Source organism: Solanum verrucosum, unplaced genomic scaffold (genome assembly GCF_900185275.1).
Source record: "Solanum verrucosum unplaced genomic scaffold, falcon-dt-bn FXZP01000038.1, whole genome shotgun sequence".
Classification (NCBI taxonomy): Eukaryota; Viridiplantae; Streptophyta; class Magnoliopsida; order Solanales; family Solanaceae; genus Solanum; species Solanum verrucosum.
Genome location: NW_026020564.1, coordinates 3,949,944 through 3,972,028, shown reverse-complemented (window position 1 = coordinate 3,972,028; position 22,085 = coordinate 3,949,944). Strand labels below are relative to the sequence as shown.

General features: G+C 28.2%; 2 protein-coding genes across 2 annotated transcripts; both read left to right on the top strand.

Annotated features, from left to right (window-relative positions):
• Positions 1-11,826: 11,826 nt before the first annotated feature.
• On the top strand, positions 11,827-12,786 carry LOC125810332 (uncharacterized). The gene has a single exon (XM_049489838.1). The coding sequence runs from the start codon at positions 11,827-11,829 to the stop codon at positions 12,784-12,786; it is 960 nt and encodes a 319-aa protein (XP_049345795.1).
• Positions 12,787-16,168: 3,382 nt separating this feature from the next.
• LOC125810331 (glycine-rich protein HC1-like) lies at positions 16,169-16,640 on the top strand. The gene is made up of 2 exons (XM_049489837.1): positions 16,169-16,262; positions 16,387-16,640. The coding sequence occupies exons 1-2, from the start codon at positions 16,169-16,171 to the stop codon at positions 16,638-16,640; spliced, it is 348 nt and encodes a 115-aa protein (XP_049345794.1).
• The last annotated feature ends 5,445 nt before the right edge of the window (positions 16,641-22,085 follow it).

Here is a 22,085-nt window from a genome sequence, read left to right as displayed (position 1 = left end):
AATATTTGTCTATTTTTTAACCCAACCTTTCTTTTGCACGTGAGAAAGTCCCCCCCCCCCCCCCACCCACCAAAAAAAAAAAACTCAGTTTTTTTGTCCCTCTGACCTCCTTATCAAATCAGACTTCTATTTTATATTCCCTTTCTTCTTCAATCAAACCCTATAGTCAAAATTTCATTCTAAATTCCATTAAAAGCTTAGTCGATTCATGGAAGCAATTATGTTGTTATGGCGCAACAATAAAAGGTAGTTGCTTCCAAGAATTGACTAAGCTTTTATTTAAATTATATCGTATATATATATATATATTAGAGAAGAAGAGTGACAGAAGAAAAGTACAGGAAAAAGGAGAGTGACAATCTAGAATGAAAAGACTTGTTAGCATATTCGAAAACAAATATCATGCGATGACAAGTCTAGTTAATTCAACTAATGTTGATTACAATTATGAAAGAACAGATAACTAGAGTTGATCACAGAACAATACTCTCCTTTCCTCACTTGTTTTTATAAATACTAAAAAAAACTATATGTATATTTATAGTGATTCTCGGAGGGAATTTCCTTAAGTTGCTCAAAATTTACTTCAAATAATGATTTTTGTTTGTATAATAGGAAAATCAAAGTTATGAAATTAGGGATGAATACTACGGAGAAGAAGGGAAAAATCTTGTTTCCACCACGTGAATACAGAGTTATCAAAGAAGACGGTTAAATTTGATTTGCAATGGCGAAATTAAAATTATCATGTATATGCTTTCTCACGTGCAAAAGAAAGGCTCTATTAAAAAATAGACATATGTTTGGAAGCATATCAAAAGTGTACCAATTCTTGAAACATGGAGAACTATTAGTGCTCCATGTTAAAAGAGAAGGACTACTTTGATTCTTAACTCAAACATAAAGGACCATTTTGATCCTTTTCTCCACTATTAGTCAATGTTGGCATGCTGAAAAGACCAAAGATGCAGAGGCTAAATGTATTGGAATTGATAAAGAAAGGAAGTAAAATGAAGTGTCTTCCTCTGGTACTGAAAAGGCATGGGCATAAATTGAATTGATCCTAACACCTTGTTTGGATGTTCGTTATCCGTTGTATTGTTAGTTTAAATGCAATGTTTGTTTTGATTGTTACCTAAATTCTATTGTATCGTATCATTTGAATCACCGTTAGGTCACGACGATACATTTTATGTAACGTCGCATTGTTACCTTACTATTTTGTTCTCATTTTGTCTTTATTTATCATTTAATAATCATATCTCATATTTTATCCTAAGTATCTTTTCATAGTAACTCTACTCCGTACCCTACTTTTCTTGTAGGTTTATCATTTAAATTATGGATGTGTGACATTGTGTAACGACGGATAACATGAATACAATATATACAAACATTGTATTCATTAAAACAATACGATAGGATACAATACAACACAATAGAATACATTATGAAAGAATATGTAACAACCATCCAAACAAAGTGTAAGAAAACCAAAAAAATGCCGTTTAATTTATCGAATAAATTAGCCAGGAATTAGTTGAAGATTCCTTTCAAACACAACAAAGAAATTACCCAGGAATTAGATTTCTTAATTTTTGGGTGAAATCTTCCAGGTTCTCAAAACAGTTTTGATTTTTTCATTATCGAGTTATCCATTCTTAGAGGTTTGAAGTTTTTTCTTAACGGATTAACCGATAACCCAATAGTAAATTATCTAATTATATTTATACCATTTGGTATATAAAGTCTTTGAATTAGAGTTTAGTTTCATTTTTTTTTAGGTTGTCTCAAACTTTAGGTTATTCTACAATGCGTCAGTGTTTGCTTTTAAGCAAGATGCATTTTGGCAACTCATGTGCATGCATGGTTCATTTGATTTGTCACCTTGTTTTTAAGTGATTTTTTTGTGTGTTAAATTTTAACAATTAAATCGATAACGATCAATAGCCGATAAAATAATAACCAAAACAAGTCAATATCTTAATGGTTTAATAACGATTTAGCATGTCTACAAACCGATAATCGATAAGTCGAATCGGTTAACTTCAAAATCGAACCGAATCGATCGATACGCATACTAATGGGAAGAGAAAGTTCAATTCTTTGAAGAAGCATACATTCATTGTAAAATAGAACATGAAAGATAAAGATGCCAACAAAACTCATGCTGAATCTATAAAGTGGCTTTGCATACTTGACTCTTTTTTTATTGATACAAAAATCAAAAGTCAAATGGTTTGAGGAGGGAGAAAAAAATAAAAAATATTTTCATAGTATTACGAGGGATAACAAAAAAAAGATTCCAGATTTGACAATTCTTGATAGCATATAATGACACTTTCTTCCATAAGGTGGAAAAGTTACTTCGATTAAACATTTATTACATGCACTACCTACTTATACCCTCACAACCTTGACACCTCCCAAAGGTATCCTTCAATTTAAAACTTTTTTTTTTTGACCGTATTGTAATATAGTTTTTGTATTTATAAAAATAAAATAAAATAAAATAAATGGGGCATCGATAATAAATTTTACAAGAAAATTAGTGAAACATAAATAAGTTTGACCATCAAAATAATAAAAATTAGTCGTTGAAACATAAAAGTCAAAAAAACAAAAATACGTGTGAGGAGGATCTAATATACCCCATATGGATTATATTTTTTTTCAAAAAAATAATTTAAAAATTAAATTAAAATATTTTTTTTCACTTTCGTTAGAGGAAAAGAGTATATGTGAGTCATTTGTATAACATTGAGGGTATATACGAGTCACTTTCATAATGAGGCATATATCAGCTCTAAATAACAAAGTTGAGAGGTTTATCAGACCCTTTTCAAAAAAAAAAAATTATAAGAGGAATGGTTATCGCTTTTATTATTACCCATACTAGTATACTTGCCCGCACGCTGCGTGAATAATTTAAAATGTAATAATTTTATAATTAAAAATAACTAATAAAATGTATTATGCACTTAATAATATATTTAATACATTATAGTAATAATAATATAATAATACAAATCATTAACTTATTTATTTAAGCACATTAAATTAATATTATTAGTACACGATTTAATCTATTGTATTACTATTATATCTATAGCTATATTAAATATACTTTTAGTTTTATAATATATTATGTTGAATTTTTTCTAAAATACCATTAATTTTCTGATTATTTTATTTTGATAAAAAATCAAATACATTAAATATGTTTATTTGTTTGTACTTTATTCTCTGTATTTGGTTTGAATAAAAAAAATATGATAATACTTTATTAAATCTAATATTCCATATGAAATATTTGATATCATAAGATTAAATGGCATGCTAATATATATATATATATATATTGTATTAAATTTGTGTAAAAATATAATAGAAAATTAATTTAAAGGTAAAAATAATCTTAATTACAGGAAAGGGCCTGATATACCCCTCAACTTTGTCATTTGAAGCTGATATGCCCCTCGTTATGAAAGTGGCTCATATATACCCTTACCGTTATACAAACGGCTCACATATACCCCTACAGTTACAAAATGAGCTCACATATACCCTTTATTTAACGGAAGTGCAAAAGTTAGTTTTAAATTTATATTTTTGACTTTTAATTTTCTTAAAAATTATTTAGGGGTATATATGATTCTTCTAGCAAAGTTCAAGCTATATATTTTAATCTTTTTATTCATAAATTATTTTTTGACTTCTTTTATTATAATTATTTGAGTTTCTTATTCTTATTTTATTTTTTTCTTTCATTCCTTAGTGTTAAAGAAAAAAATTTAAAACTATTTTTTTGTGGCCATATTATAATTTAAAATTTTATTTTTTTGGTCTATATTGTAATTTAATTTTTGTATTTGAAGAAAACAATTTGGTCATCTATAATAAGTTTTATAAGAATATTAGTGAAACATAAATAAATTTGACCATCAAAATAATAAATCTAAATTAGTTATTGAAACAAAAAAAAAAAGTTAAAAAAATATATATGTTTGAGGAGGATTAAATATACTCATATGGGATTATATTTTTTTTTAAAAATAATAAAAAATTAACCTGAAATTAATTTTTTTCATTTCCGTTAAAGGAAAAGGGTATATGTGAGCCATTTGTATAAGTAGGGGTATATATGAGCCACTTTCATAACGAGGGGTATATCAGCTCTAAATGACAAAGTTGAGGGGTATATCAGACCCTTTTCCCTTAATTATTTAAACAATTTTGCTAATGTTTTATATAATTAGTAGAAACAAAATAACAATATGTCCTTGTTTCTCTCGCTACACAATCCTAAATTATAGCATCATTATTTGTATATGTAATAGTTATCTACCAAATATTTTGTGGAAATATATTTACAGAAAAATAGGCTAAATTGATTTGTGTTTAGATTTATGTAAATATAAACATAATTGGTAGTTCCTAAATTTTAGCAGCCAGTGTAGTTATATATGTATTTTTAAAACGTGGGAAGTACTATTTTTTTATAAAAAATATGGTACAGTTATCTTTTTTTTTCTTTTTTTTTTTTGGCTTAAAATTAAAATATTTTCAGATTTAAAAAGATTTTCCGATTTTTTTAAAAAAAGTTCAGATTTAAAATATTTTTAATTATATTTTTTAATTTAATATGAATTATGTTTTAAATGACTCCACCGTGCATAAGTATTCTTCTCCTTTAAAAAAGATTGTTGTCGTTATTTTAGCCACATATTTATATTTAGTTAGTTAATAAAATTTTGTTCATTTTCTGATTTTATCTTCTCTCCCCTTTTGTGTAAACTTAAAAGTATTCTTATCATTTAAAAAGATTTTTAGATTTTAGATTTAAAATATATTTCATTATTTAAACTAATAATTTAATTTTTATATATATTTATATACAAACATACAAACATACATACATACATACATACATAGTCAATTTTTATATTTATATTTTATATTTAATAAAGAATTTGAAGTTTTTTAATTTTATTTTTCACATATGGGAGAATTTTACATCTGATTAAATGTGAAAATATTGAATAATTTTTAAAATTTTATTTTTCATGTTTTATTTATTTTTACCCATTTGAAATAACTTTTAAAAATAATTTTCGTATCTGCATGCAGAAAAAACTAAATATTAATTCATTATGAGCAATGTTACTTGAAAAAAGATAAGTCACATAAAAGCATAAAATAATTTTAATTTTTTTATATTCAGAAAAAACTAAATATTAATTCATTATGAGCAATGTTACTTGAAAAAAGATAAGTCACATAAAAGCATAAAATAATTTTAATTTTTTTATATTCGTAATCTTTTTGCTCATAAAAAATACATAATCAACATACATTATATATTGTAATTTGTAAGTGTCTTTTTGCTGAAAAGTCTATTGATATATGAATGCATCATGAACATTTGCAAAAATAAGTTGATACCACAATCTATTTTGGAAGTACTTTAGAAAATTAACTAAAGCTAACCATTAAAAGTATATTTTGACATAGAATAAAATAATTTTCAAAAAATATAGATATTGCATATTAAATATAAAAAACATACTCTTAATCAGTGGTCCATAATCACTATAAGAAAATATTATTTTGGTAAATCTAATTGGAATTGTGTTTAGTTTAGATATTTAGAAACACACATAATATTCATTGAAACCACATATAACCAAGTAAACAAAATCAATTTGTTATATGTTCAATGCAATTTCTCATTTAGTGACGTTTTTCAATAAATGGGCATATAATTTTTTGTTGATCAGTAACCTTAATTACAGGGATTCATCACTGTCTTGTCCTTTTACATATAACAATATTCAAAAAAATAAATGCAATTATACAAATTTTAAACTTACCCCATTAATAAAAATAAGTAACGACAGTAAAACTAAAAAATCTATCTTAATTTAAAGGTAAACAAATCTATTCAACACCTGTAGGAGATAAAATTGACCTTGTAATTGTTAATTTGCTATAAAATCAGGTAAAAAAAAGAAACGTGACTTTATTTATTTTTTGCGGTATAGTTATTTTAGAGTGTGTACTATTATAATTTTAATTTTAATTTGTTAATTGTTAATTTTTTTTTTGAATTTACCATTTACAAATTAAAATACTTTGAGTTATGAATTATTTCAAGAAAAACGAAAAATTCAAATGAAAATAACTATAAATATTAAATAGTAAAGTGTGGCACAAATTTAGGCATGTTTTATATTTAATAATTAATATTACTTTCAATTAGTACGTTTTCATAATTTTTCCAGATTATTGCGTAAATTTTTTTTTCCTAATTTTCTATTTTAAAAGTTTAAAAATTTATTTGTATGCAAAAAAATTGTAACCGTATGTGTATCTATTATAAATTATGTGTATATATTATATATTTATTTTTTAGTTTAAATAATTAATGTAAAAATCTTACAAAAATCAAATAAAAGAAAGAAAAAAAGTTATAAACATGCATTGATTAATGTTGCACGTTTTTAGGACTCCAACATGAAGCACTGATGTGCAGTAAACTTTAAATTCGATTTGAATTTACTATTTAAAATTCAAAGAATGTACCGTTGGATCTATATCTCGGTTACAAAATGCTTTGATTGTTTTTCAATTCTTCCACCGCTAAGAAGAAAAAAGAACGAATTTAACGACTGTCAAAATAAGAAGAAAAAAAAACGAATTTGATGATTGTAAAAACAGACTGCTTTGATCAAGAGCTTTTTTTCCTTTAGATGTTCATAATAGAGAGAGTGGGTTAATGTCAATTTAAAGAATATTTATAGTTATAGTTTAAATGTGGGAAGTTACTTTTTTTTTAAAATGGTACGGTTATATTTTTTAAATTGACTATTTTGAAAACAGAAAAAATTATCCTCATTTTTCAATTTAAACTGTCTTGTATATTGAGTTTGAGTAGAATTGAAATTCATTGTTTGAAAGTTTTGCAACACTATTCGTATTTTTTTTTAAATATAAAAAATCAATTGACTATTAAAAAAACAAAAAAACTGCAACGGCTTTATATTTTGATTTTAAAAAAGAAAACCTTTTTTAATGTTGACAGTTTTCATTATTTGGGTAACTTGATGACATGTGTTTACTTTTATTTCAAATTTTGAATTTACAATATTTAATTATTAATTAATAATTATTTAAAATTTTGAAAATTTGTGGCGCTGACATGTGCCATTTTTTCTTCTCCTATTATATTACTATATTACTATATTACTATATATTAGAAGAGTCTAGGATTTGCTACCATTGTTCCAATTAAATCATTACAAATGTCCAATACTTACTATATAAAATATATAAGTGGGCCCCACCTCCTTCCAATTAAATAATACTTTTCAACCTTATCATGGTAAAAGTTGAATTTATTATCCTTTTCATTTAAGTTTATATGATATTATTTTTTCTATAAAATCATTATATATGTTTTAATAATTTAAATTTCAAAAACATTATAATTTAACTTTAAAGATTTTATTTTATCAAAATCTTGTACATTGAAATATATAGTTATGAATTTAAAATATTTTTACAATCATATAAAAATTTCAATAACTTCTCAAATTCCATAATATAACACTTAAATACTACATATTATATATTAATTACTATACTATAAATGACTTAAATACTCCATATTATCTATTACAATAATTAACAATTATTTGACACTTTAAATTCTATCAATGCCATATAAATTAGGATAAAAAACCTAACATATAATATTTAAATATATTTAAAAATAATATAAGTAATACTATACATTACAATAATTAACAGCTTAATTATTTAAAACTTATATAAAAAATTTAATTGAGTCTCTAAATTTTATTGGTACCACATAAAATAGATTAAATAATAAACATCTATTGTTTGAAATTGACGAAAAAGAAACAATAAATTACAATAATTAATAAAAAAATAGTCCACTCCAAAAAATCTATCAATTAACAACATATATTGTTTGAAATTGACGAAAAAGAAACTATAAATTACAATAATTAACAAATAAATCTCTCGACTCCAACAAATCTATCAATTAATGCCACATAAATTGGGACATGGCAAATAACATATAGTATTAAAAAAATAGGTTCAAAATGTACTAAAAAAATACAATAATTAACAACTTAATATATTAAAGAGACATAAAAAAGGGTTAATATTTAAAATTCTGCATGTGCCACATAAATTAGAACAAATAGAGTAATAAATATTACTTTCAAAATTATGTTAAAAAAAAGTACTACAAATCACGTTAGCTAACAATTTAAAATATTTTTAAAATCATATAAAAATTTCAATAACTTCTCAAATTCCATAATATGACATAAATTTTAAAAAAAAGTGTTATAAATCATAATAAATAGTACAATATTTAAACTACTTTAAAAGCATTATAAATTGTAATAAATAATACAACAATTTAAATTACTTAAAATTTAACGACTTAAAAATATTTTTTTAAATGTATTAAAATTTTGGTTAATTGTCAAAACTTTACATGTGCCACATAAATTGGGACATGGACAGTCACACATATTTTTAAAAAAAAAATTACATTAAAAGTATTCTATCAATTAACAACATATATTGTTTGAAATTGACGAAAAAGAAACTATAAATTTCAATAATTAACAAAATAAATCTCTCGACTCCAACAAATCTATCAATTAATGCCACATAAATTGGGACATGGCAAATAACAGATATTATTAAAAAATTAGGTTCAAAATGTACTATGAAATACAATAATTAACAACTTAATATATTAAAGAGACATATAAAAAATGGTTAATATTTGAAATTTTGCATGTGCCACATAAATTAGAACAAATAGAGTAATAAATATTATTTTCAAAATTATGTAAAAAAAAAAGTACTACAAATCACATTAGCTAACAGTTTAAAAAATTTTAAAATCATATAAAAATTTCAATAACTTCTCAAATTCCATAATATAACACTTAAATACTACATATTATATATTAATTATACTATACTATAAATGACTTAAATACTCCATATTATCTATTACAATAATTAACAATTATTTGACACTTTAAATTCTATCAATGCCATATAAATTAGGATAAAAAACCTAACATATAATATTTAAATATATTTAAAATACTATAAGTAATACTATACATTACAATAATTAACAGCTTAATTATTTAAAACTTATATACAAAATTTAATTGAGTCTCTAAATTCTATTGGTACCACATAAAATGAATTATATGATAAACATATATTGTTTGAAATTGACGAAAAAGAAACAATAAATTACAATAATTAATAAAAAAAAATAGTCGACGAAAAAAAATTTATAAATTACAAAAATTAACAAAATAAATCTCTCGACTCCAACAAATCTATCAATTAATGCCACATAAATTGGGACATGGCAAATAACATATATTATTAAAAAATTAGGTTCAAAATGTACTATAAAATACAATAATTAACAACTTAATATATTAAAGAGACATATAAAAAAGGGTTAATATTTGAAATTTTGCATGTGCCACATAAATTAGAACAAATAGATTAATAAATATTATTTTCAAAATTATGTTAAAAAAAGTACTACAAATCACAATAGCTAACAATTTAAAATATTTTTAAAATCATATAAAAATTTCAATAACTTCTCAAATTCCATAATATGACATAAATTTAAAAAAAAAGTGTTATAAATCATAATAAATTGTACAATATTTTAACTACTTTAAAAGTATTATAAATTGTAATAAATAATACAACAATTTAAATTACTTATTACTTAAAATTTAATGACTTAAAAATATTTTTTTAAATGTATTAAAATTTTGGTTAATTGTCAAAACTTTACATGTGCCACATAAATTGGGACATGGAGAGTCACACATATTTTTTTAAAAAATATTACATTAAAAGTATTCTATCAATTAACAACATATATTGTTTGAAATTGACGGGAAAAATAAAAATAAATTACAATAATTAACAAAATAAATCTCTCGACTCCAACAAATCTATCAATTAATGTCACATAAATTGGGACATGGCAAATAACATATATTATTAAAAAATTAGGTTCAAAATGTACAATAAAATACAATAATTAACAACTTAATATATTAAAGAGACATATAAAAAATGCTTAATATTTAAAATTCTGTGTGTGCCACATAAATTAGAACAAACAGAGTAATAAATATTTTTTTCAAAATTATGTTAAAAAAAAGTACTACAAATCACAATAGCTAAAATTTTAAAATATTTTAAAAATTATATAAAAATTTCAATAACTTCTCAAATTCCATAATATGACATAAATTAAAATAAAAAATATATATATATATTGGGCCCCGTGTTGGCACGGGGTCCTATATCTAGTATAGATAGATTTGTGTAAGTTGATGACATGTGTCTATTTTTATTTAATTTTTTTTATTTATAGATAGATAATAGTTATATAATAATTAATTATTTATTTAAAATTCTAAAAATTTGTGGCGCTGACATGTGGCGTTTTTTCTTCTCCTATTATATATAGATAGATTAGTTAGACACGCTCTTTTTCATTCAAATCCGGCTAAGTGTTTACCATCACTTCTTATAAAATTTGTTGCAATTTGAATAAATTTTTATTTATAAAATTTATGCTTCACATAAAAAATATTAGATTCAAGATAAATCTGACGTCTCAACTCTACTTTAGCCTCTCTATCAGGAATGGTCCACTTTAGGATTATAGTGTTCCCTATCAAAAGTAATTTTTTTCTCAAATATTTCAAATTTGAAAACGTATAATTAAAAATAGAAGGTACTAATCGATCACCTACCACCAAAAATGATAGCAATATATACTTCAAATATATGAAGTAGAAAACTAACGCAATAAAAATTGTTTGAGCAATTAGAACCTACTTGGGAAAACTTTTAAAATTTACGTATTTTAAAACGTGTTTCCAAAAATTTCTTTGTATAGTTCTAGGCTTATAGCAGTTTATGTTTAAGTAAGATTTAAGAAGCTCTTTTATTAGTATGACTCTATTAGTATTAGTCTATTAGAGCAGTAGTTTGTGTTTATTGAAATTTCCACCCAAAAAAAAAAAGTTCAAGAAAAGGAAATTACGTAAAAAATAAATATGTACAAAATTTACATTATGATAAATGTAATAATAACTTTTAGTTATTTATTACTCTTAGAGATTTTAGTAAAGTATTGAAATTATAATTTTTTAAAAATATTTCATCTTTTGTATGAGATTCACTCTCCCATCACAAGAAAATATTTGATAATTTATGCTTATTTTATTTTTTAACTATAAACACTTATTTTATTTAGTGTACATCACAAAATGCAGATAAATATTGTGGTGCTATACTACCTTCTTTTTAAAAACAGATTAAGAATATAATACAAATAAATTGAAACAGAGGAAATATAATATATGTATGATGGTTGGGCAAGATAAGTGATAAGTGACCGTTTATCAATTTTTAATACATTGAGTTCTTTTTAGTATAAATATAACCCAATGTTGTATCAATTTCTTCATCCTTTAATTAGGATAACTAAGTTTTGAAAAAGAAAAAAATGATGGGTTCCAAGGCATTTTTTTGGTTACTTTTGCAATAATAAGCTTTGAGGTTGTGGCTAAGGAGTTGACTGAGACCTGTAAGTTTTTTTTTTTTTTTTTTAATAATTATCTATTTGAAATATTGGATTTCTTATCTAATTATTTGGCATTTATTCAATGTTATGCCAGTATTTAAATTTCACATTTGATATTTGTAGCAATGAAATCAGATGATGTACACGATGATGGATATAATGACATTGACGGATATTCCAGAGATGAGCATGATGAATATAAATATTTTGGTGGCGGATATTATCTTCCACGTGATGGATATAATTTTCCAGGTAGGGGATATAAACCCCCACATGACGATTATAACAACAGATATAAATCTCTTGATGGTTCATATAACAATGGATATAAGCCTCCAAGTGGTGGAAATAAACCCCCACATAGCGGATACAACCCTCCAAGTGGCGAATACAACCCCCAACATGACAAATATAAACCTCGGTGTGGCGAATATAACCTCCCACATGGCAAATATAAATCCCCTAGTGATGAGTATAAACCGCCAGGTTATAAACCCCCTAGTGATGAATATAAACCTCCAGGTGCACATGATAAATATAAACCCCCTAGTGATGAATACAAACCTCCAGGTGACAAATATATCCCCCCACATTACAAATATAAACCTTCTAGTGACGAATACAAACCTCCAGGTGACAAATATAACCCTTCACATGACAAATATAAACCCCCTAGTGATGAATACAAATCCCCAGGTGACAAATATAACCACTCACATGACAAATATAAATCTCCTAGTGATGAATACAAACTTGCAGGTGACAAATATAAACCTCCTAGTGACGAATACAAACCTCCAGGTGACAAATATAACCCTCCACATGACAAATATAAACCTTCTAGTGACGAATACAAACCTCCAAGTGACAAATATAACCCTCCACATGACAAATATAAATCCCCTAGTGACGAATACAAACCTCCAAGTGACAAATATAACCCTCCACATGACAAATATAAATCCCCTAGTGATGAATACAAACCTCTAGGTGATAAACATAACCCCCCATATGACAAATATAAACCCCCTAGTGATGAATACAAACCTCCAGGTGACAAATATAAACCTCCTAGTGATGAATAAAAACCTTCAGGCAGCAAATATAACCCTCCACATTACAAATATAAACCCCCTAGTGATGGATACAATCCTTCAGGTGAAGGCCATGAATAAGTGATCGATTAGCCAATTGCCTCACAACAAATCATCATGTAATATTATTAAACCGTTATACGTAGAGGCAAGATCTATAATAGTAATAGTCTAGCTACTCGATCTAAAACCTTGCTAAATTAATCATACTGAATAAAACATCATTGAGTTCATATGTATGGTTGATCATGTAATATTTTGTTGTATAATATAACACAATATATTGTGCTAATATATTTTCATAATGTACGTTTCTTATATCTCTCGGGGCTTAAAGTTATTTATGCTGAAATCATATGAATTTTTACCTTTAACCTTTACATGGTTTTATCAAGTTAGATTCCTTTATATACTTTAAACAAAGCTCATGAATTATGGGCGACTAGACAAAAATGTTATAAATCACATTGTACTAATATAATATAATGAATATTTACATCAAATATTCTATTTTTGTGTGTAAGACTAAATATGCTATTTTGATAACCACTTATCTAAATTAATGAAGTCTTTCTGTCCTCCTAACCATATTGTGCTAATCTAATGAAAATCCAACAACCTCTCATAATTAAATGAGAGAGAAAATTAGGGATAATGCACAAGTACCCCATAAATTATGATCGAAATCTCAGAGACACATTTTGATTAAACTAAGGTCTTATTACCTCCATGAACTCATTTTTTTTTTGGTAATTTTGTACACCTTTTTGGCTTACGTGGCATCTAAATATCTCCCATATGCCTCAACTACGTAGAGTCACGGAGTGTGACACGTAAGCCAAAAGGTGTACAAAATTTTAAAAAAAATGAGTTCAAACACTATGCTTTCATTATCAAATAAGATGGTTGTGTGCGTGTGGGACTCAAACCCATGACATAGGGCCAATTCTTGAACTCCTTTATCCATTGAGCTAAGCTTCTTACTTATTTTTAGGTGGTTCATTTTAATATATATATTCATAATCATAATTTGACCTTATATATAGTGTGATTTTTCGACGAAGGGAGTTTGAGTGAACCCCAACCCCTGGCTGCATCTAGATCCGCCCTTGCTACCAGGTTTACCGTTCCATTGTCATACTTGGAACTAAGGCCCCTCGGTACTCCTCTTTCTATGAATTTCGCTACAAATAATAAAACTATACCAAGCATGAATGAAGTGGCAGATCTCTGGATCAAGAACCTTAATAGGATAGGATCTTTCTTGTCCTAACATGTAAAAGGAGGTTAGTCTTTATGTCCCCCTCCATTTGGTTGTTAATATCATTAAGTTATATTGATTAAAAAAAAAATCTAAAATAATCCGTGTAAAGGTTTTACTCAAAGACTTGAATACGAGAACGTTTCTCAGTTTTGTCGACATTGTAAAATGTAAACTGCTAGGACACTATTAACCAATGTTGACATGCTGAAAAGACCAAAGATGCAGAGGCTAAATGTATTGGAATTGATAAAGACAGGAAGTAAAATGAAGTGTCTTCCTCTAGTACTGAAAAAGCATGGGCATAAATTGAATTGATCCTAACACCTTGTTTGGATGGTCGTTACTCATTGTATTGTTAATTTAAATACAATGTTTGTTTTGATTGTTATTTAAATTCTATTTTATCGTATCGTTTGAATCACCGTTAGGTCACAACAATACATTTTATGTAACGTCGCATTGTTACCTTACTATTTTGTTCTCATTTTGTCTTTATTTATCATTTAATAATCATATTTCATTTTATATCCCAAGTATCTTTTCATAGTAACTCTACTTCGTACCCTACTTTTCTTGTAGGTTTATCATTCAAATTATAGATGTGTGACATTATGTAACGACGGATAACATTTAGTATATAAAGTCTTTGAATTAGAGTTTAGTTTCATATTTTTTTAGGTTGTCTCAAACTTTAGGTTATTCTACAATTGCTTTTAAGCAAGATGCATTTTGGCAACTCATGTGCATGCATGGTTCATTTGGTTTGTCACCTTGTTTCTAAGTGAGGAGGATCTAATATACCCTATATGGATTATATTTTTTTCAAAAAAATAATTAAAAAAATTATAATTAATTTTTTTTCCACTTTCGTTAGAGGAAAAGGATATATGTGAGTCATTTGTATAACAATGGGGTATATGTGAGTCACTTTCATAACAAGAGATATATCAGCTCTAAATGACAGAATTGAGAGGTATATCAAACCCTTTTAACAAAAAAAGAAAGAAATATATATATATATATATATATATATATATATATATATATATATATATATATCACTTGTTATACCTGCAACTAAAATCCCAGTTACAATACTGTCTTAATATTGAGCTAATTGTATTTTTAAAGTTATGAATTTAAATATATATATATATATATATATATATAAAACTCTTTTTTCTTCGAAAAACGGTGTCAGAGAAAATGATAGTCGAGCCGATTGTTTTGATACCGGATTTAGTGGAGGCTGCGGCGGCACAAGTTGTGATGCCGCAGTCGAATAGGTGTTTGATTTGTAGGAAGAAAATAAGGTTAATGGGATTTAAATGTAGGTGTGGGACCATTTTTTGTGGGACCCATAGGTATCCAGAGGTTCATGCATGCACATTTGATTTTAAGTCAATGGGACAGAAGCTATAGCAAAGGCAAATCCATTGATCAAAGCTGAGAAATTGAAGAAGATTTAATCTTAGCCGTTGTAAATGTATTCAATCATTTAGCCTCTCTAACAGGAATGTTCCACTTTAGGATTATAGTGTTCCTTATTAAAAGTAATTTTTTTCTTAAATATTTCAAATATGAAAACGTATAATTAAAAATAGAAGGTATTTATAGATCACCTACCACCAAAAATATAGCAATATATATTTCAAATATATGAAGTAGAAAACTAACGCAATAAAAATTGTTTGAGCAATTAGAACCTACTTGGGAAAACTTTTAAAATCTACGTATTTTAAACGAGTTTTCAAAAATTTCTTTGTATAGTTATAGGCTTATAGCAGCTTATGTTTAAGTAAGATTTAAGGTCTTTTATTAGTAATTAGAGCAGTAGTTTGTGTTTATTCAAATCCACAAACTCGAAATGCAGATAAATATTGTGATCCTATATTTCCTTCTTTTCTAAAATAAACTAAAAATATAATACAAATAAATTGAAACAAAGGAAATATAATCTATGCGTGGTGGTTGGACAAGATAAGTGATAAGTGACCGTTTATCAAATTTTAATACATTAAATTCTTTTAGTATAAATATAACCCAATTATGTATTAATTTCTTCATCCTTTCATTAAGATAACTAAGTTTTGAAAAAGGAAAAAAATGATGGGTTCCAAGGCATTTTTTGTTTCTTGGCATTTTTTGGTTATTTTTGCAATAATAAGCTCTGAGGTTGTAGCTAGGGAACTGGCTGAGACCTGTAAGTTTATTGTTTTTTTTTCCTTTTAGTAGTTATCTGTTTGAAATATTGGATTTCTTATCTAATTATTTGACATTTATTCAATGTTATGCTAGTATTTAAATTTCATATTTAATATTTGTAGCAATGAAATCGGATGTTGTATACGAAAATGGATATAATGACATTGACGGATATTCCAGAGATGAACATGATGCATATAACAATGGATATAAATATTTTGGTGGCGGATATTATCCTCCACGTGGTGGAAATAATTTCTCAGGTAGTGAATATAAACCCCCACATGACGATTATAACAACAGATATAAATCTCTTGGTGGTGCATATAACAATGGATACAACCCTTCCAAGTGGCGAATACACCCCCCTACATGACAAATATAAACCTCGGTGTGGCGAATATAACCCCCCACATGACAAATATGAATCCCCTAGTGATGAGTATAAACCTCCAGGTTATAAACCCCATAGTGATGAATACAAACCTCCAGGTGTACATGACAAATATAAAGCCCCTAGTGATGAATAGAAACCTCCAGGTGACAAATATAGCCCCCCACATGACAAATATAAATCTCCTTGTAATGAATACAAACCTCCAGGTGATAAATATAACCCTCCACGTGACAAATATAAATCCCCTAGTGATGAATATAAATTTCCGGGTGACAAATATAGCCCTTCACATGACAAATATAAATCTCCTAGTGATGAATACAAACCTCCAGGTGACAAATATAAACATCCTAGTGACGAATATAAAACCTCCAGGTGACAAATATAATCATCCACATGCTACAGGCCCAAAACCTTCGACCCTTCTTTCTAAATGGGGGTGCCCGAGGTACCTCATCTTCTCATTTCGTCGTTGCTCATTCCCGTTAGGCCAAAGTGTTTGGCCTTTCCTTCTCCGCACCCGCTCAGGCTTCGCTGACCTATCGCTGGTAAAAAGAAGAAAGTACAAAGAATAGTAAACGGAGCACACCGCAGAAAGATTCTAAATATGAGAAGTCCCCCTTGGATTCGAGAAGAAGGAAATGAAGAACGGGAACGAAACGAAATAAAGCGTTTCTAGCTCTAGTTTCGGATGAGCTTCTCCCAATTATGTCTGGTAATAGAATAGGCGGCTTGCTCTGACCAAGACTCCACTTTTTGCTCCGTCCGCGGAGCGTATGAATTTCCTGGAATGTAGATAGACCAAAAGAGGGAATGAAGGGATAGGAATAGGAATTATAGTACCAGTGGAAAAAAGGGCACCTGTGGGAACATCTCTACTGACGAACCATTTCAATAGTATGGTTGTTGCCGTGCCACGAGGCACGACCACGATAAATATAAACCTTCTAGTGACGAATATAACCCTCCACATGACAAATATAAACCCCCAGTGACGAATACAAATCTCCAGGTGGCAAACATAACCCCCATATGAAAAATATAAACCCCCTAATGATGAATACAAACCTCCAAGTGACAAATATAAACCTCATAGTGACGAATACAAACCTCCAGGTGGAAAATATAACCCTCCACATTACAAATATTAACCTCCTAGTGATGGGATACAATCCTTCAGGTGAAGGCCATGAATAAGTGATCCATTAGCCAATTGCCTCAAAACAAATCATCATGTAATATTATAAAACCGTTGTACGTAGTGGCAAGATCTATAATAGTAATAGTCTTGCTATTCTAAACCTTGCTAAAAAAATCGTATGAATAAAACTGCATTGAGTTTCATATGTATGGTTGATCATGTAATCTTTTGTTGTATAGTATAACACAATATATTGTGCTGATATATTTTCATAATGTACTTTTCTTATATCTCTTGGGGTTTAAATGTCACGCCCCGAGCCTACACTCTGGGCGAGATTGGCACTCGAGAACCATTGCTCCCCAAGTGAACCCTTGCTTTGGCTTACTTACTCAGCGGAAGACTTAGACATAAGAAAGAGAATCCAAATATAAGATAACCCAACATATCTCAAACTAAACTTATGATGTTTTAAAATAAACATTTAACTTAGCCAAAATGGTAATTCAAATATGAACATAAGCCAATAACAAAATGATGACGAATGAACTAACATCTGACTGACTATATCTATGAAGCCTCTAAAACAACTGAGATGGATGTCGGGATAAGCCCATGACATCCTAATGAACTAAAATGATAAAATAATGAAAAAGGGGGATCCTCCGGAATGCCAGGAGGCTCACCAACAACTCTGAAGCTCAACTGGATCAACGATGCGCTGGATGCTGATCCTGGTTACCTGTGTCTACATCATAATAAGATGTAGGCCAACTGGCATTAGTACATTGAATGTACGAGTATGCGAGTTGGAATGCTAAACACAACATAGGCTTGAAAAGAATCTGAAAGGAACTGAAGAACTTACCTGGCTCAACTCAACTCAGCATAACTGAACTCATTTCAATATAAAGCAGTTTAAAAACAAGTGCAATATAAAGAAACACTGTTTAAAACATGATGTCAACTCTGTGTGTAGGCAAAGATACATATAACTCTAAGATGCGTGTAAAAATACAAATAAGCTGATGTATATAAAAATACAAAATATTGTTGTGGGAGTTTCTCTAACCGACAACCATCACTTAAGAGCTATAGTGATGATACAACACTTTACCTCACGGTGCCAAGGACCATCCTATACCTTGCCGGGGGTATAGGACCTAACTCACTAAGTGGATCCACTAGTCTATGTGAAAAGGATTCATCTAAAAAGTATGACCCTTTTCTACCTATGATGGCTACATGGTTTATAGGGGCTATGGATTCTCTGAACGCTCCCCTATATCGGTGCTCAATACTACTCCCAAAATACGATACTAGCTCTTTATGTTTAAAAACATATTTCTTTCTGTGATTTGAGATAATTACTCAAAAACTTAGCTCAAAGGCTATCTTGGAAATCAAAGTTTCGCCTCTTTCTTAATTATGAAAGCATTTACTCTTTTATGAAACTAGCCCGAAGGCTCTTTGGAAATCGAGGTTTCCTTTCTTGTTTAAATGTAAAAACATTTTAAACCCTCTGGGAATACATAGTCCCCATATAATTTTGAAGAAATGAACTTCAAGCTTTACTCTTTACTGAACTCAAAAACTTAAGTTTTAAAAAAAAGTTAAAATGTTTGCAAAAGACTTTTGGAAAACTTTAAGATCTTCTCTAGACTTTGATCTTAACTGCTCTTGACTTGACTCTTAACTAGTCCTTGAATTGAATTATGGATTCAAGGATTTTGATTTGTGATAGGAAGGATCACATGATGTTTAGGAATGATCTTAAATAGCTAAACATGAGAAAAGTCACGAAATCACCATCTTGGAACAAGTCCGCGACGCGGAGATGTTTTAAATAATTACTGGCGAAATTAAATTTTGAGACAGAGGAGTCCGCGTCTTAACTGCGAGGTGGAGAAACTTTTTGGTCACTGGGGGAGCAAGTTCGCGACACGGACTTGCGTTCCAGATGACGCTCGGCTTTTTTCTTCTCCATTTTACAGCCCCAATTCGCCTAAATTCGAATATTTTTCTCAAAAACTCTTTAGATTTAGATACCTAGCATATGAACCTAAGAACCTAACTCAAAAGATCTCAGAAACTCCTCAATTCATCACAATTCAAAAACAACATTCGAATTCAAGAATACATGTCAAGAACATCAACTTTCAAACTCTTTTAGGATGGATTTCACTGAACTAAACATGCTTGGCGCGTGGGTGAATGAACCCAACGCTATGAAAGACTCACATACCTTGTAAGATGAATTTCTTGGCAAATCCATAACCAAAATTGATCGTTCTTGGCGAATCTTGAGCTTTTCTTCTCCTTTCTCCTCTTTTCTCTTTTCTCCAAACCCTAGTGTGAATTTCCAATTGACTAAACTGATCTCATTCTGATTTGACCCTTAATTATTTCACTAAAACGAATTAAATTAATTGGATAAGGAAAAGACTGAAATACCCTTCAAAATCCGGATTGGACATTTCCTTATTTGAACATCCCAACTTCCAATGGGCGTATCTCACTCATACGAAGTCAGATTCGTGCAATCTTGGCGGCGTTGGAAAGAGCGTTTCAAGAGATTTCCAACCATACCTATAAGTGCACCTAACTCATCCTGAGCTAGGAGTTTTCGTTTGAAGTTGACCAAAAACTCACCTTTTTCCTAACTTAAGTAAATTTCCAGATTTTCATTCTTTCCAAAAATGATTATTTCAAATTCTTATCTTCTTGCTAGCTATTTCAAATTGCGAGATGTTACATTAAAGTTATTTATGCTGAAATCATATGAATTTTTACCTTTAACCTGCACAAGGTTCTATCAAGTTAGAATCTTTTATATACTTTAAACAAAGCTCATGAATTGTGAGCGACTAGACAAAAATGTTATAAATCACATTGTACTAGAACTATATATATAAGGGAAAAAGGAAAAATGTACCCCCAGACTATCATAAATGGTATGCAGATACCATCCGCTATACTTTTGGGATATTGGTGCTCCTGCCGTCCAAAAACTAGAGCATATATGCACGCCCTTTACTCGACTAAATAGGGACACGTGACACAATCTTATCCGTTGATTCGATATTTAATAAAGGAGAAAAGGATAAATATACCCCCGAACTATTGTATATGGTATGCAAATATCCTCCGTCATACTTTTAGGACATTGGTGCCCCTACCATTCAAAAACTAGAGCATATATACCCTTTATACTAACGGACATACACGTGTCATAATCTTATCCACCGACCCGACATTTATTAAATATCGAATTGGTGGATAAAATTGTGCCACGTGTCCCTATTTAGTCTTCCGTTAGAGTGAAGAGCATATATGCTTTAATTTTTGGACGACAGGAGCACTAATGTCCCAAAAGTATGACGGAGGGTATCTGCATAGCATTTACGATAGGTTGAAGGTATCTTTGTCCTTTTTTCCCTTTAATAAATGTTGGATTGGTGGATAAGATTATGACACATGTATGTGTGTTATAAAGGGTATATATATGCTCTAGTTTTTGGACGGCAGGGGCAATAATGTCCCAAAAATATAACGGAGGATATCTGCATATCATATACGATAGTTCGAGGGTATATTTGTCCTTTTTCCCTATATATAATGGCTCACTGGAAATTCCAAAAAACCATGGATTGCCTAAAGCTAAAACACGATGATCTTCACTATATATGTTATATATAATAGGAGGAATGTCGACGATCTTCACTATTTTTGGGAACTTTCTAACTAGTTATTTGTATCAGATTGTGGTTGAATTACCTATCAAATTGTGTTACTATTTAGATTTGATACTTTTTTTGTTGTTTTGGGGTTACAAGTTATACTGCGAAATTCATAATTAGTGCCTATTTGGATGGATTTTTAAGTTGATCAAACTGACTTAAAAGTATGTTTTTGACTTGTGAGAGCCTTTGACAATTATAAGAACAACTTAAAATAAGTCAAAAGTGACTTAAAATAAGTCAAAAGTTAAAAGTAGGGTGATTCCTACTCTTTTTTTTTTAACTTAAAAGTCATTCTACTTTGACCAAGTATATTACTTTTTTACCCTTAATTCTTTTAAACAATTCCCAAATTCTTTCATATGATCTATTCAAATTATATATTTTTGAAATTTAAAATAAGTTGCACATTTAAAATTAACTTAAATATTAAGTTATTGAAATTGAATTAAAATATAAATTAATTTTTTTTAAATTTTTCTTAGAAATAAAAAACTTAGATTAATCAACTTTTTATTATGTTAATAGTTTTAAGGGTATTTC

Excerpts from the sequence above, each read along its gene's own strand:
- LOC125810331 (XM_049489837.1), top strand. The coding sequence starts at position 16,169 with ATGGGTTCCAAGGCATTTTTTGTTTCTTGGCATTTTTTGGTTATTTTT. Across the intron at positions 16,263-16,386 it reads TAGGGAACTGGCTGAGACCT|CAATGAAATCGGATGTTGTA; the intron begins GTAAGTTTATTG and ends TAATATTTGTAG.
- LOC125810332 (XM_049489838.1), top strand. The coding sequence starts at position 11,827 with ATGAAATCAGATGATGTACACGATGATGGATATAATGACATTGACGGA.